General features: G+C 41.2%; 1 protein-coding gene across 2 annotated transcripts in view; it reads left to right on the top strand.

Annotated features, from left to right (window-relative positions):
* Positions 1–384: 384 nt before the first annotated feature.
* Positions 385–15,792, top strand: part of PRKCH (protein kinase C eta) — a 222,938-nt gene continuing 207,530 nt past the window's right edge. The window contains exon 1 of one of the 2 annotated variants that reach the window (XM_027570953.2): positions 385–1,117. In XM_027570953.2, coding sequence (XP_027426754.1) covers positions 755–1,117 — 363 coding nt within the window. In that variant the 5' untranslated portion in view covers positions 385–754. The remainder of the gene's footprint in view (positions 1,118–15,792) is intronic. The other variant, XM_027570954.2, reaches the window with a different exon arrangement.

Here is a 15,792-nt window from a genome sequence, read left to right as displayed (position 1 = left end):
AGGTGTTGGCTCACGCCGGGCCACGAGCCCTTCCCCTTTTGGCCTGCACCTGGGGGAGCCTCTAGCTCACCGCGCCCACCCCGACCCCCCGCGACAGGGCGCGCGCGCAGAGGGGCTGGCGTGGGGCTCCCCGGCTGCGCGCGCCGGGCCACCGACCCACAGCCCCGTCGGCTGTGCGCCACGCCCCCGGGGTTCGGAAGGCGCGGGACCCGGCGCAGGGCTTCTGTGAACTTGGAGCCTGGCGGCGCGAGGCTCCTGTCGGTGATGCGGCGGTAGCTGCTTCCTGGTTTGAAGCTCGCCGAGTGGGGGAGAGCGTGAGCCCGCGGAGGCGGGGGCAGGAGCAGAAGCAGGAGGAGGCGGGGGCAAGAGACGCTTGGGGCTGGAGCTAACCGGACGGGTCGCTCCGGCTCTCCAGGGAGAGGAGCTTCCCGGCTCTGGAGAAGGGGCGAGTCTTTTGAGAGCCCCGGGGAAGCGCCGCGTGCTGGAGAGGGACGGTCGGGCTACCCCGGCTCGCGGAGGGCTCGGCTCCGGGCTCCCCTCCTTTCCACCTCGCGAGGGAGGGGGCGAGGGAAGGAGGGGAGGGGAAGGTTCCGCGGAGGAGGCAGAATGACCAGTCGAGGGGGGCTTGGGGGCTGCTTTTCCCAGAAGCTGCTTCCACTCCTGCGGCTGCCGCGAGGGCTGGCTTGAGCTGGGGCTCCAGGCTCTCCCGCTGCGAGCCAGCGCGGCCCCCCGGGGCCCGGGCAGCGGCGCCGGCATGACGTCCGGCACCATGAAGTTCAATGGTTACTTGAGGGTCCGCATTGGCGAGGCTGTGGGGCTGCAGCCCACCCGCTGGTCCCTGCGCCACTCGCTCTTCAAGAAGGGCTACCAGCTGCTGGACCCTTACCTGACGGTGAGCGTGGACCAGGTGCGCGTGGGCCAGACCAGCACCAAACAGAAGACCAACAAACCCACGTACAATGAGGAGTTCTGCACCAACGTAACCGACGGTGGCCACCTCGAACTGGCCGTCTTCCACGAGACGCCCCTGGGCTATGACCACTTCGTGGCCAACTGCACCCTGCAATTCCAGGAGCTGCTGCGCACGGCCGGCGCCTCGGACACTTTCGAGGGCTGGGTGAGTAGCTGTGATCCCTCCCGGTTGTGTCCACTTGACTCTTTACCCCCGCCACTTTTCAAATCTCGCCTGGGTCCCGCTTTCCCATCCCGTTGCCGAGCTCTGCGGCGGAGGGAATTCCCTCCAGATTTTGGTCCTCGCCCAGGTGGCCGCGGCGCTGGTGACGCGACCGCGGTGGGTGTGTGAGGGTTCATTTGTGTCTCCAGGAAGCCAGCCCGGACACGGTCCCCTTTTGGGATGGCGGCTTGGGCTAACGGGAAGTAAGGGCGAAGGCAGTGCCCCCCCCCCCCCCCCCCCCCCGCCTCCTGGGCTCAGACCTTGGATAAGGCGCCCGAACTCTCCGCACGCGGGTAGTACAAAGGAAAGGCGAGTAAGATGTGATATGAAAGTGACTTGATCTGGGTAAAGTACTTAAAGCGCTTCTTAGGAGAAAGCCATACATTCTCGCAAGTATTATTCATAATGTTTATGGATACGTGTTGGTTCAGCTGCTCAGACGTGCACACGTGTTTCAGCATGCAAATCCATTACATCCCATGGGTACATAGCCTACACTGGCAGGGATCTGAGTTCCTGGGTCTGCACGTTGGCAGTTTTATTGTTTAGCAGTTTTCCAAGGAGATGAGGTTTATATGTGTTTGTAAGTAACTTCGGTAGTTCTGTCACAACCTGAGAGGTGCGAGGCTTGCATGCGCGTTTCTGCTGCTATTGGTCTGGGAGCTTTGAGAACTCAGGTAGTTTGTGGACCACCCCCAGTTCTCCCCATCTCACCTGCTGGTGTTTCTGTGTATTGACAAGTAGTTACCCGCAACTTCCTGCTTGCCTCTACTTTTCACATAGTTCCCATGAGACAACATTTCTGCTGCAAATAAATTAAAATTTCTATTAGCACTCTACTCAGTGCTAAAATGCTTTTGCTTCTTATTCCCGGTACTGTCTTTGTGATACAGGTGTTCTTCCCACTTCTACATGATGAAATGATAATTATAATGAAGTGGTCTGATTTGGCAAAGCGGAGTAAGCTATTTGAAGACTCTCAGGACTTTAATGGTTTAAGTTCAGAGGATGTCAGTTTTGAGTCCAGAATGTGAATCAGTATTGAAAACCTGTTTGAAATTAACAAGTGGTAGAATCAGATGGATACCAATGAAGACTCATTTCGATATTTTACACTTTGAGGAACTGGTAATTTTACCATATAGTCTGTAAAATTACAGATGGCTTGTAGAACTTTTTTTTTTTAAGATTTTTTATTTATTCATTTGAGACACAGAGATAGAGAGAGCATGAGCAGGGAGAGAGGGAGAGGGAGAAGCAGGCTTCCCGCCGAGCCAGGAGCCCTATGTGGGGCTCGATCCTAGGACCCCGGGATCATGACCTGAGCCGAAGGCAGACGCTTAACCATCTGAGCCATCCAGGCGCCCTGAACTATCTTTTAAGTAGAAGAAAACATAATGGCTATTTAACGAGATCATCACATTATACGGAGTTAATTTCTCTTCAGCTGAACTTTATGAAATTTAGAAGTGGACTGGAGAGGAATGGTTAAAATAGAGACTTACATTTTGTTCTGTAAATTTCTAAATAGAAATAGAGGTGAGCCTAGGAATCCAAATAGAATTACTGAATTAGTGTTTGATTAGGAGTTAGGTTGGGAAAGCTCTAGAGGAACCAGGTTCTGAAGTATGGTGGTACAGAATGGCCAATGGCTATTAGAAGCATCACTTCCTGGAGAGAACCTAGACTGGTCCTTCTTACCCCTGGTCTGCACCACTGAATCACATGGCGGGGGGGGGGGGGGGGGGTTTGAAAATCCCTACTTTTAAAAACTCTAAGCATCTCTGGCTGTGGGACCCTGGCTAGTATCAGTACTTTCAGGCTCCCAGGTGATTCCAATGTGCAATCAAGGTTGAGAACCTGTGGCCTAAATAAAGACCGAGAGATTAGGACTGGAAGATGATCCAGGTTACCTGACATGGTGGAGGTGTGCAGAGCTGCTTATGGTTCCACTGAATGAACAAAGATTTAAATGTATATTAAATATCTATATCTACAATTATCTGAATTAATTATACTGAGATGTTTAACACACTGGCTGTGTTTTTGAAAACAGGAACATTTGGTAGGCTAGGTCAGCATTTAAAAGACCTTGAAACCAGTGATTTACCATGATTTATATTCAATTGTGGGCAGGGCAGAGTATTTTGTAAAAAGTTCTGGGTATTTTTTTTTTTTAAGTTTTGGGTAATTTGAAACAGGATAGGATAGATAGTATGAGTAGAGTGTTTTGTTAACTTTAAGAAAAATTTTGTTAGGAAAGTATTAGAAATGTATGGAATGCTTGTTTTTCGAGGGTTTTTTGTAGATCTAAAGGTGGTTTTCAAGTTTAGAATTACAGAAATACTTATTTACCTTTAGTGTATTGAAATGTGTAGTTTATTCAGACATTTACAAATAGAATATTTTGATCTTACTCCACAATAGATTCTCGTGGTGCAATTGGAATTACAAGTCGCTGAACTTAAAAAAAAAAAAATCTAGTGACTTAATGTTTGCTAGTTCACGAGTAGAGAGACAAAAACAGAAAATACATTTATCATTAGAACAAAACATAGTTATGCATTCTGGCTTAATGTACTAAGTTATCAAGAATTTTTTCAATATTACCTTCTAATCTTGAGAGAAGGGATTAGATTTATTTTAATGCAGTGTATTCCTAATAACCATAATGCCTGACATGGACTAGGCAGTTAAATATTTCGTTCCTGACTATACATATTTTGTTAAATCTACATAAAAACCCAAGGAGGTGGGTGGGATACAGCTAAAGAAGTTCTTAAACAGTAATTCAGTGTTAAACAGTTCAATTAGAAAAGATCTCAAAGACCTAAGTTTCCATTTGAAACTAAAAAGAAGAGCAAGTGGAACTAAAAGTAAGCAAAGAAAGAAATGGTAAAGAAAGAAGTCAGTGAAGTAGAAAAGAGAAATAATAGAGAAAAATCAATGAAACAAAAAGCTGGTTCTCTGAGGGGAAAAACAAAACCAATGACATTAATGAACCTCAAGCCAGGGTGATCAAGAAAAAAGACGAAATTACCAATATAGGAAAGAGAGAACATCATTATAGATCCTACAGACATTAAAAAAAAACGAGAATATTATGAATAATTTTATGTCACATTCCACAATTTAGATCAAATAAATTTCTTGAAAGATACAAACTACCTATACTTACTCAAATAACTTGAATAGCTTTATGTTTATTAAGGTATTTAAATTTGTCATTAAGGGTGCCTGGGTGGCTCAGTTGGTTAAGTGACTGCCTTCAGCTCAGGTCGTGATCCCGGAGTCCTGGGATCGAGTCCCGCATCTTCCCTCTGACCCTCTCCCCTCTCATGCTGTTTCTCTCTCGCTTGCTCTCTAATAAATAAATAAATAAAATCTTTTAAATTTGTCATTCAAAACCTTCCACAAGGCAGATTCAAGGTCTCAAGATGGATTTACTGGTGAATTCTGTCATATATTTAAGAAAGAAATAGTGCCAACTCTATACAACCTATTTCAGAAAATAGAGAAGGAAACACATCCCAACTTATTCCATGACCCTTATACCAAAAACCTGATGACAACATTACAAGAAAATAAAACTACAGATCAATGCCCCTCGCGAACATAGATATAAAAATTAAATTTATAAATTTGCTTAAATTTTTAGCAAATCAAATCCAACAATATAGCAAATGGGTAGTACGTTATCACCAAATGGGGTCTATAACCAGGACTGCAAGATTGATTAAACATTTAGAAATCAATCAGTGCAATTCTTCATATTAACAGAATGAAAAAGGAGATTGGTATGATCATATTAATAAATACAGAAAAGTATTTGACAAAATTAAATATCCAGTTATGATAAAAACTCTCAACAAATTAGTAATAGAATGGAGCTTATTCAGCCTGATGATGGACATCTGTGAAAAGCCTATAGGGAACATCTTAATGGTGAAAGAATGAGTGATAGTCCCCTAAGATCAGAAGTGGCAAGGATGTCTGTTCTTGTCACTTCTGTTCAACAGTGTGTTGGAGGTCCCATTCAGTGCATTAGGCAATTTAAAAATAAGATTACAAAGAAAGAAGTAAAACTGTCTTTATTTGCAGACAGGCTTACTGAGTAAATAAGCTCCACTCATTGATGTCACGCTATGGTGAATGAATCTTTCAAATAATTCTTAAAAACGTCTTTTAAGAGGTGTTATTAAACAGTTCCACATAAGCATCACAGATTGGCCATGTTTCTGTATGATTGTAGAAAATTCTAAGACATTGGGGCGCCTGGGTGGCTCAGTTGTTAAGCATCTGCCTTCGGCTCACGTCATGATCCCAGGGTCCTGGGATCGAGCCCGGTATCAGGCTTCCTGCTCAGCCAGGAGCCTGCTTCTCCCTCTCCTGCTCCTGCTGCTTGTGTTTCCTCTCTTGCTGTGTCTGTCTCTGTCAAATAAATAAAATCTTAAAAAAAAAAAAAGAAAAAATTCTAAGACATCTACAAAAGGGCTACTAGATCTAACAAGTGAGTTTAGCTAAGTCACAGGATCCAAACCAATATACAAAATTCAACTGTATTTCTATATACTATTAGTGGACTGAAATAGAAAAAATACCATTTATAAGAGCATCAAAAATATCTGAAATTGGGTAAATTTGATAAAAGATAATGCAAAATTTGTTCACTGAAAATGACAAAATATTGCTGAAATAAAGATCTAAGTTAATGGAGGGGGTACTGTGTTCATGAATGGGAAGATTCAGTATTGTTAAGACCCCAGTTCTTCCCAAATTGTTCCATAGATTTATTGCAATCCTAGTCAAAATCTCAGCACGTTTTGTAGAAATTGATAAACCGATTCTAAAACTTACATGGACATGCAAAAGACCTAGACTCATCTAAGAATAATTTTGAAAAAGAACGAGTTGGGGGACTTACCTCTCTGATTTTAAGACTTATTGTGATGCTACCATAATCAAGATAATGGGATATGAAGTAAATAGAGTCCTATAGATCAGTGGAATGGAAGAGAATCTAGAAATAGATCCATACATGTATGATTGGTTGATTTTTTTTTTTTTTTCCTGACAGAAATGCCAAGGCAACTTGATGGGGAAATAATCTTTTCAGAAGTAGTACTTGAACAATTGAATAGCAAAATGCAGAAATATGAGCATTGACCCTTACCTCATAACATACACAAAAAATTAATCCAAAATGGATCATAGACCTCAACATATGAGTTTAACTATAAAACTTCTATAAGAATACAGAAGAAAATGGTAGTGACATTGGGTTCAGCAAATATTTTTTAGATAGGACACAAAAAGCACCAACTATTAAAAAAAATCAAACTTGATAAAAATTAAGAATTACTGCTTTTCGAAAGACTTAAGAAAGTGAAAAACAAGCCATAGATGGGGAGGAAATATTTGCAACATTAAATCAGACAATGGATTTATTTGTAACATGAACATATAAAAGAACTCTTAAAACTCAATGAGAAAAATACCCAATTTTAAAATGGGACAAGATTTGTATAGGCACCTTCATGGAAAATAGCACATTAAAAGATGCTCAAAATCATTAGTCATCAAGGAAATGCAAATTAAAACCAAAATTCATGGAAAGGCTAAAAAAAAAAAAAATACCATACCAAGTGTTAGTGAGGAAATGGAGCAACTGGAACCCCTATACACCACTGTGAGGAATATAAAATGGTATAGTTACATTGGAAAACGGTTGGTAGTTTCTTAAAAGTGTTAAACATATACCTACCATGTGACCTAGCTACTCTTAAGTATTTACCAAGAGAAATGATTTGTACAACGACTCATACATGAATGTTCATAGCTGCTTTATTTGTAGTAAAACTGGAAACTACTCAAATGTCAGTCAACAGTTGAATTAAAAAAATTTTTTTTTTTACTGAAGTATAGTTGACCTACAATGTTATATCAGTTCCAGGTGTACAGCATAGTGATTTGACAGTTCTATACATTATGTAATGCTCACCATGATAACTATAGTTACCATCTGTCACCATACGATGTTATTACAATACTATTATATTCCCTGTGCTGTATTTTTCATCCCCATGACTTATTTTATAACTGGAAGTTTGTACCCCTAAATTCTCTTCACCTGTTTTGCCCATCCCCACAGCCCCCTCCCTTCCAGCAACCACCAGTTTATTCTCTATATTTATGAGTCTGGTTTTGTTTGTTTGTTGTTTTGTTTTTAGATTGCATATGTAAGTGAAATCATATGGTATTTGTCTTTCTCTCTCTGACTTATTTCCCTTAGCAAAATATCCTCTAGGTCCATCCATGTTGTTGCGAATGGCAAGGTATTCCACTGTGTGTGTGTGTGTGTGTGTGTGTGTGTGTGTGTGTGTGTGTGTGTACACACCACATCTTCTTTATTTATCAGTGGATGCTTAGGTGGCTTACGTATCTTGGCTATTGTAAATAATGCTGCAGTGAACATAGGGGTGGCTGTATCTTTTTGCATTTTCATTTTTTGGGGACACTCAGTGGTGGAATTACTGGATTGTATGGTATTTCTATTTTAATTCTTTAAGGAACCTTCATACTGTTTTCCACAGTGGCTGCACCAATTTACATTCCCATCACCAGTGTATGAAGGTTCCCTTTCCTCCATTTCCTCAACAACACTTATTATTTCTTATCTTTTTGATAGTAAACATTCTGACTGGTGTAAGGTGAAACCTCATTGTGGTTTTGATTTGCATTTCCCTGATGATTAGTGATGTTGAGCATCTTTTTATGTCTGTTGGACAGATGAGTGATTAATGAATTGTGTACCCATACAATGGAATAATACTCAGTAATAAAAAGTGATGAAGCATTCATGCATGCAACAATATGGATGAATCTCAACATGATTTATATTGAGTGAAAGATGCCAGACAAAAAGGAGTGCACACCATATGATTCCATTTATGCAGAATTCTAGAAAATGAAAACCAGTTTGTAGTGATAGGAAGCAGATCAGTGGTTGCTTGGGAATGGGGGGGTGGAGGTGGATGGATTACAAAGACAGCACAGGGAAAGTTTTGAGGGAGATGAATATATTTATTATTTTGATTGTAGTGATGGTTTCACAGTTATATGCTTACATCCAAGCTCATCAGATAGTTCACTTTTAAGTATGTGCATGTTACTGTGTGATGGTTGTATGTCAGTAAAACCGTAGAGGAAAAAACAATGAGGATTTTACCAAAGAAGAGGTTAAGTAAGTGACTGAATTAGGTTTGAGCCAAGGCTGGCTCTTGAACACTACATTGCCTCTTCAGTGTAGAAAATACTTATCAGAGTAAGAACATAAAAAATTCTTTATAGTTTCTGATTTTGGGGACACAGTCTCATTTTCTAAATTGTCACTGCCAGTTTTTCTGTTTCTTCTAGAACTGGTTGATTTTGTATAACTTCTTAGATTTCTGAAAAATGCAAATTTGTCTACATTAAAACTTTCCTTCTTTCATGTACTTTCTCTTTATTTGATGACTGTCCAAATGGGGACCAGCATCTAATACTTAATACAGAACATGGGGGGAAGGGGGGCAGGAGGAGCTGGAGGCTGCGTCATGGAAGGACCTTGGCGTCCCCTCAGGAAGGAAGGACTTGCTTGGTGGGATCTCAGGCTGTTTTCCTCGTTCACCCCTCCTGAAGACATTATGTTCCCTGCAGCGCTGGAAGGCTGCTTTCTCTGAACTTCTCAGTGAGGTACCTTTTTGGTAGTCCTGTCAGGTGACGTGGACAGGTTTCCACTGGACACTTGTCAGTTGCATTTTTCCTGATTCCTGGATCTAGGTGCATGAATTGAGAGCATTTAAGTTCTTCCAGATTCATTATCTAGCGGTTCATTGTCTTTTGTACTTTGCACTGCAATTATTTTTTTCTAACAATTATTTCTTTCTGAGCCAAATGGCTAGCAGTGTCCAACACTGATGAGCTCATGGTGTTGAGGGGAAGGACATATTTTAGCATCTCTAGGGAGGTTTAGTCCAGTGTACAGGAGTTGTATTGGATTTTTGTGTCTTCAGTTTCATTGTAAGGATTTTGCTGCAGTGGGGCTGGCGGCTTCTCAACAGGCAGGTTGTGGCTCAAAAGCTCCCCGCTACAGAGAACATTTTCCTGACCATGTTATTATCTTGTCATCCTTCATGGCCCTCATCATCCTCTGAGATCATTTTGTTAATTTACTTATTATGCTTTCCTCCTTTCAAGTATAGACACCATGAGAGCAGAGATTCCTCCTCTCTTATTCATTGTTCTAAACCCAGCACCTGGAGCAGTATCCCTTATATAGTAGGCACTAAATATTTGTCAAAAGAATGAATTTCTTAAATTCTTAAATGTGATTTTGGAGCAAGCAAAGTGCAAATACTTTGGGAACATCTTTAAACACTTTATTCAGCTTTCCAAAAGAAATAAAAGTCATTGGGGAATGACCAATTATAATTATTACAGTGTCCCTTCTTAAAATCAATTAATGATGTATCAATAGGTACTTGAAAGATTGGGCTGGATTTTTATGCCCTTTGAGTATGGTAATGGGTTGAAAACTCTGTGGATGAAAAATTCCTTGCTTTTGCTTCAGTTTAAAAGACTGTGATTTTTAAGCCTGTTGATAGGTTGTAATTTGTGAGCCCCACATGTTAAATTTGGGGCCGAGGCAAGAAGTAAGCATTCAACCTTGGAGAGTTAATGAGGTTGGTGGGCAGAGTGTGAATCATTTCATCTTATGTAACTCTTTTGGTATCTAGCAGTTCAGAATGATGATTAGTTACGATAGTAAAAGTGCAATACGTTTTTATGAGATGGGTAGCATTTACTTTGAATAAGAGAGGTGCCTTGGATTTTCTGCAATCTCTCTCTCTTTTTGTTTTTTAGATTTATTTATTTTAGAGAGAGAGAGAGAGAGAAGGCACAAGAGTGGGAGGAGGGGCAGAAGGAGAGAGAGAGAGAGAGAGAGAGGGAGAGACTCTCAAGTAGACTCCCTGCTGACTGCGGAAGCCTACACTGGGCTCCATCTCACTACCCTGAGATCACAACATGAGCTGAAATCAAGAGCCAGACGCTCAACCGTCTGCAGTGTCTTTTCTATTTTTTGAAATAGAAGGACTAGAACCTGACTAGATCAGGTTCTCCTTTTGTGTTAACTGCTTATCTTTGTCTTATTAGAATATCATAAAGTTGAGGCCTGAGTGGAAACTCAGTGCCTTGACCACTCTTTTCCACTGTTAACATCGCTGTATCCAAAATGAGTTTTCTCTCAGTTGCTAAGCTGATAGTCATTCCTTAATACCTTCAGTGGTTCCCCCTTACTCTTGCATAAAGCACACGTCTTTAAAATGGTGTAGAATATTCTCCATGATCGGCCCCTGGTTTCCTCTTGAGCCTTCTTGCTCACCTCTCCCCAACCCATGCTCTGTTCCAGTCACATCTTTCATCCTCAAGGGCTACCTGTTAGTTCCTACCTGTGCCTCAGGTTTCACTGTAGACATCACTTACCCAGAAAACTTTTCCTGACATCCCAAGTCTGGGCCCTCCTTCTTAGTGTTCCCTCAGCATCCTTGAGATCTCCACTGCCCATCCTGAAAGAGTAGACATATGGGATTGGGCTCTCGTGAAAGTATGTGATATTGGTTAGAGGGAGTTCAGGGTGTAGTAGTATGGGTGATTAACTAGGATTTATCTCTTCTGCTCCTGGGGTAGCTACTCTAATAGACTATTACGTGTGTCTGTATGAAATGCCAAGCCCTAGGTGAGCATTCATCCACCACTGAGCACATCCTGTGTACCGGGCACTGTGCTCTACCTGGAGGCGAGTGGACAAGACAGACATGGCCTCTTCCTTCATAGACCCTGGAGTTTCAAGAGGGAGAGAGGTTGGAGGAGAAACCCAGCAACCAGGAAATTACAGAAAAAAAGTAAGTACTAAGTTGCTGTGAGTACCTGGTTTGAGGCGATCAGAAACATTTTTCTGGAGGGAAAACAGCTGATTTTTAAAGCCCCAGCATAGATAGCCACAGGCCTGCTTCAATTAAATGACTGTGATGTATCATTCCTCAAAAGAAGAAAAGGAACTTTTGACCTGATAATGCTTTCCCAGGGAGACATCACAGGTGCCCTTTTGAAAGGTACATGTTCCTGACCCACTAGACATGTTTCCATCTTTGGAAAGTGACTAAGTTGTGATGCCTATGAACAGATGACCTGACCTGAAAGAACATTTGCCTCCCAAAGGCAGAACACAGTAACACCCTATTTGAACCAGTAAATAACTTAAGCTTTGTACAGATCAGAAAAGAATCGTAGATGTTGAAGCAGGAGGATTATCTAGTTCAGGACAACAACAAAAAGTCTGCCGGGTCTTAGGCCCATTGACAGCTTGCAGATGAATTCATTTGGCAGAGATGTTTTTCATGTTGAATCTGAAGATACTTCGTTCTGTGGTACTCTAGTTAGCCAGACCCCACCACTCCCAGGAACAAACTGGCCCTCTTTACTCATTACCTGCTTGGTTCTGGAGGTTTTTGAGTTTTTGACACCTACTGTAGCTCACGCCTTGTTTTCAGAATGTGGGAACGAAAGCTATAGCCACAACATTACTGTTGCCTTGGCTCACGTGATGTGTGACACACACACTCACACTCTTAACATAAAGATGTAGTATATTTACTTAGATTTATTTAGATATCTAGTAATTTCATAAATACATTAAATTAGATGTATAGTTATTTAGATATTTATTTACATTCACATATATATTTGTGTCCTAAAATTTTAGAGGAAGCTGGCTTATTAGTAAATATATGAGGAGTCAACTTTTTAAAAATATTTAAGTAATGTCTACACCCAACGTGGGGCTTGAACTCACAACCAGAGTTGCACACTCTTCCGACTGAGCCAGCCAGGTGCTCCTACGAGGAGTTAACTTTGACTGCAAATCAGTATTATATTAACTTCCCAATTAAAAAAACAACAACAACAAAAAACCTTGTAGTTCATTATAGAATTTCCAGCAATATATAAGTGCTGTGCTATAGTGGGAGTCAGGAGAGCTGGGTTCAAGGTGTGGCTTTGTCATCTATCAGCTCTGACCTTAGGCAAACCTGTGTGTGTCAGGGTCTCAGTGCCCCTGGTTTAGATCATGAGGGGGTTACACTAGAATATCCAAGGACCCTTCTCATCGGTATAGCCTCTGCCTCCGTGTGTTAGGCAGTTACATCATTTCTTTTCTTTTGGAGTGATTGGTTTGGTTTTAAGCAGTCAAGATGAATTACGTCTTATCAAAGTTAGTAACTCCTAAGAATTGGTCCAAATCTAAATTGCTCAGGCTTGAGGAGGATTTAGCTCATGTCTAAATGGATTTTAGCATTGATAGTGATGTTGGTGTTATTTCCTTGATTTAGAATCAGCCTTAAGGAATTACAGTGGGTACTCATGTCAAGCCACGACAGTTATATTTCTTGATTTACAGTAATGGGCTCCTTGTCCTATGGGACAGTTGTAAGTTGTGTCCCTGTTACTTGTTGGCAGAGAGAGACTGAGAATCCCACTGTTCGAGCTGTTGCTAGAAGCCATTCTCACCAGCATGGTAATTAATGCTTTGTAGTCACAAGCATGTCTGTAGCCACCAGTCTATATATTCACCTTAAGTGATGACAAATACTATAAATCACTTGTAGAACAGACATTTTAATTAGATGGAGGAATGAGCCCAAGGGTATTGGCTATTGTAGTGTTGAAGTGCTGTGTCAAAGGACTTTATGAGGTGGGAAATTTTTGTTGAGAATCATGATACTATCCAGAGAGATTTATCAAGATTATTATTTTGGTGTATTTTGGTATACACAGCAGTGATTTTCAAAGCACGAAGGACTTTTTAGTAGAAAGACCACTTAATAGGGGACTCATCAGCAGTGCTTTTATTAAGTGCTGCTTTCTGGAGAGTTCCTTCAGTTTTACATAAGCTTTACCCTTGCATTTTACAGGGAGAGGAATGCTTACAAGTTTTAGTTTGTGCTTGTGGTAAAAAAAAAAAAAATTTAAGAAATTTGCCAGAGGATAGAACCATAGCCAACATGAGCCCCTCATAATTATATTAATAAAATAAATCAGAGGGGGCCAGAGTGAGCATGTTCTAGACCTAGCCCCTGTTCTTTAAGGACTTAAACCAAAACCCGAAAGCTGCATTTTCATTTGTAAGTCATATTTATCTCTTGTACTTGCACAGCACTGTTTCTAGATCTCTCTCATAGCACTTGCTGTGATGTTGTGCCTCTGTCCTCACAGGAGGCTTTGGTATTCTTGTCTGTGATGTCATAGGGCCCCTTCCCCATAGGGGCTCCTTCCCCGGTTCCATTGGACAATGAAAGCTTTGCTCCCTTCTGAAATATCTTCTGGACACTATTCCGCTGATGCTCAGATTTGTTCTAAGCTCTGAAATTATTTTTGGAAGAGTACATAAAGGTCATATACATATTAGCATAATTCCCCAAACAGAATACATTTACTAACTTGTGAGCTGCGGACCTCTTAAGTGCTTTATTATATTTTACTGTTGTTTTATCATAGTATGGAAGAGTTGAGAACAGATTCTCAGCAGAAGCAGTGCATCTGAAAGTATTTTTGAGCCCTGGATCCTTTTAGTGATGATGAAAGCTATGGACCCTGTTTCTAGAAAAATGCATGTATGTGCATATTGACAATGTGCTGGTATCAGTGTCACCCGGTTAGTGGTCCCCCAAAGCCCGATGGTGGACACAGAGCTTCAGGTTAAGAAACTCCAATTGAAAGGTATAAAAAATAAGGCTTTCATTAATTTCTAATTCCCAGGGTATGGTTCTAATATTTTCCCCTGTATTTGAGGGCATTTTCACTTCAACTAATTATAGCAGACAATTAACTAGTTGAAAGGAAGAGCTATAAATTTTAGAGAAAAATACGTGCTTTAAAAAATGTATTCTCACTTACGTCTGTCTCCTGGTGAAATATGCTAGATGATGACCCATTTTAAGATTTATTTGGTTGTGTTATTTAGGTATTTTCAAAAGCCTCTATTTTTGAAGGGGTTTCTTTGAGGTTTGCAGTAGATGAAAAGTTAAAAAAACCACCTAAAAAACTAGGACAGTTTGACTTTGGCTTGTATCTTTTGTTAATATCAACCTTTTGCCTATAAAAAGAGATAGGATTTAGCTGTATGCTTAAAACATTTACCTTCTTTTGGAGCTGTATTGGGCATTATGGTGAACCATTGTGTTAGTCCAAGACAAGACGATGGAATCAGTGATGCTTGTCTGCTCCTCTTGTCTCGTGACCCCTGGTCTCGTATGGTCTGGGTCCCTCTGACCCAACAAGATTTTCCAATCTTCTCTTGAGTTTCAGCTCACCTCACTGACACCGTGGGAAACGACCCTGATGATGGTAGAAATTGAGCTGAATGGAGGTGGTCCAGAGTGCAGCCCCCTAGCTCTGTGGACTTAAATCCAAGAATCCTCCCCGACGCCACCACTGTGTGGGGTGGAGGCAGCAGCAAAGCCACTTAATCATTCATAGATCTTTACTGGCTCCTGCTGTGTGCCCAGCTCCATTCCAGGTATTCCAGATAGGACAGAGAACACAACACCCGGAATCTTGGCTCTCACAGAGCTTCCATCCTAGCGTGGAGAGGTAGATATTACACAGGAAAACAGGTGATTATGAAAATAACAAATGGTGGTTAGGCGCTCCCTGGGGAACAAAAAACAGGGTGATGTGGTGGAGTGTGATGAGATGACTGCTTTACCCAGAATGGACAGAGGACTCACAGGGAGGGGACATTTTGGCTGAGACCCGAGTGATAAGCACCCAGCCATATGAACATTAGAGAAAGAGCATCCCGGGCAGAGGGACCGGCTAAGCCAAAGGTCCAAAGGTAGGAACAAGCTTGACATGTGGAGGAACAAGAAGGAGGTAATGGAAAGAGGGTAGACTTGGTGTTACCAAGTTGAGTGCATTACTCCAGCTCTGCTACAGTGAGCAAGTCCTCCATCTCTGACCATTTTCTTCTCTGGACAATGGTGCTACTGTTAGCTACCTTCTAGGATTGGTGTGAAGATCAGATGTAATACATTAAAAGTGCCCAGCACAAAGTAGCCCCTCAAGAAATGGTAGCTTTGGTTACTTTTAATCTCCCGAGGATATTCATATTTTAACAAGGGCCTTCTGAAAATAATCATATTGGCCAAGGAAAGACATTTAGATGATTGCATTGGAGACAATGGGAGTGACGATTTACATTTCCTGGGGATAGAGGAGGTGCATCTGCTTACTCTCTGCAGCACCGTATTTTCTAAAGGAGAAAGAAGACAAAGATTCTGAAGTTAATTCCACATTTTTGAATTATTGAATGATATATTTTCTGTAGACTCCTACATATTAATGGAAAGTTTCAATTCTTAAAAGGATAAGATAATTATACTGTGGTGATATAATTGATAAGGCCTCTAAGTGTTTTTATTTTTACAAAACTATAAACTTATGGCTGAGAATTAATAAACATGGTGACAGCAATCATAAAGGAAATAAAGCCTCAGAAATTATGAATAACTAGATACAGT

The sequence above is a fragment of the Zalophus californianus genome, chromosome 6 (genome assembly GCF_009762305.2).
Source record: "Zalophus californianus isolate mZalCal1 chromosome 6, mZalCal1.pri.v2, whole genome shotgun sequence".
Taxonomy (NCBI): domain Eukaryota; kingdom Metazoa; phylum Chordata; class Mammalia; order Carnivora; family Otariidae; genus Zalophus; species Zalophus californianus.
This window is presented reverse-complemented; position numbering and strand designations above follow the sequence as displayed.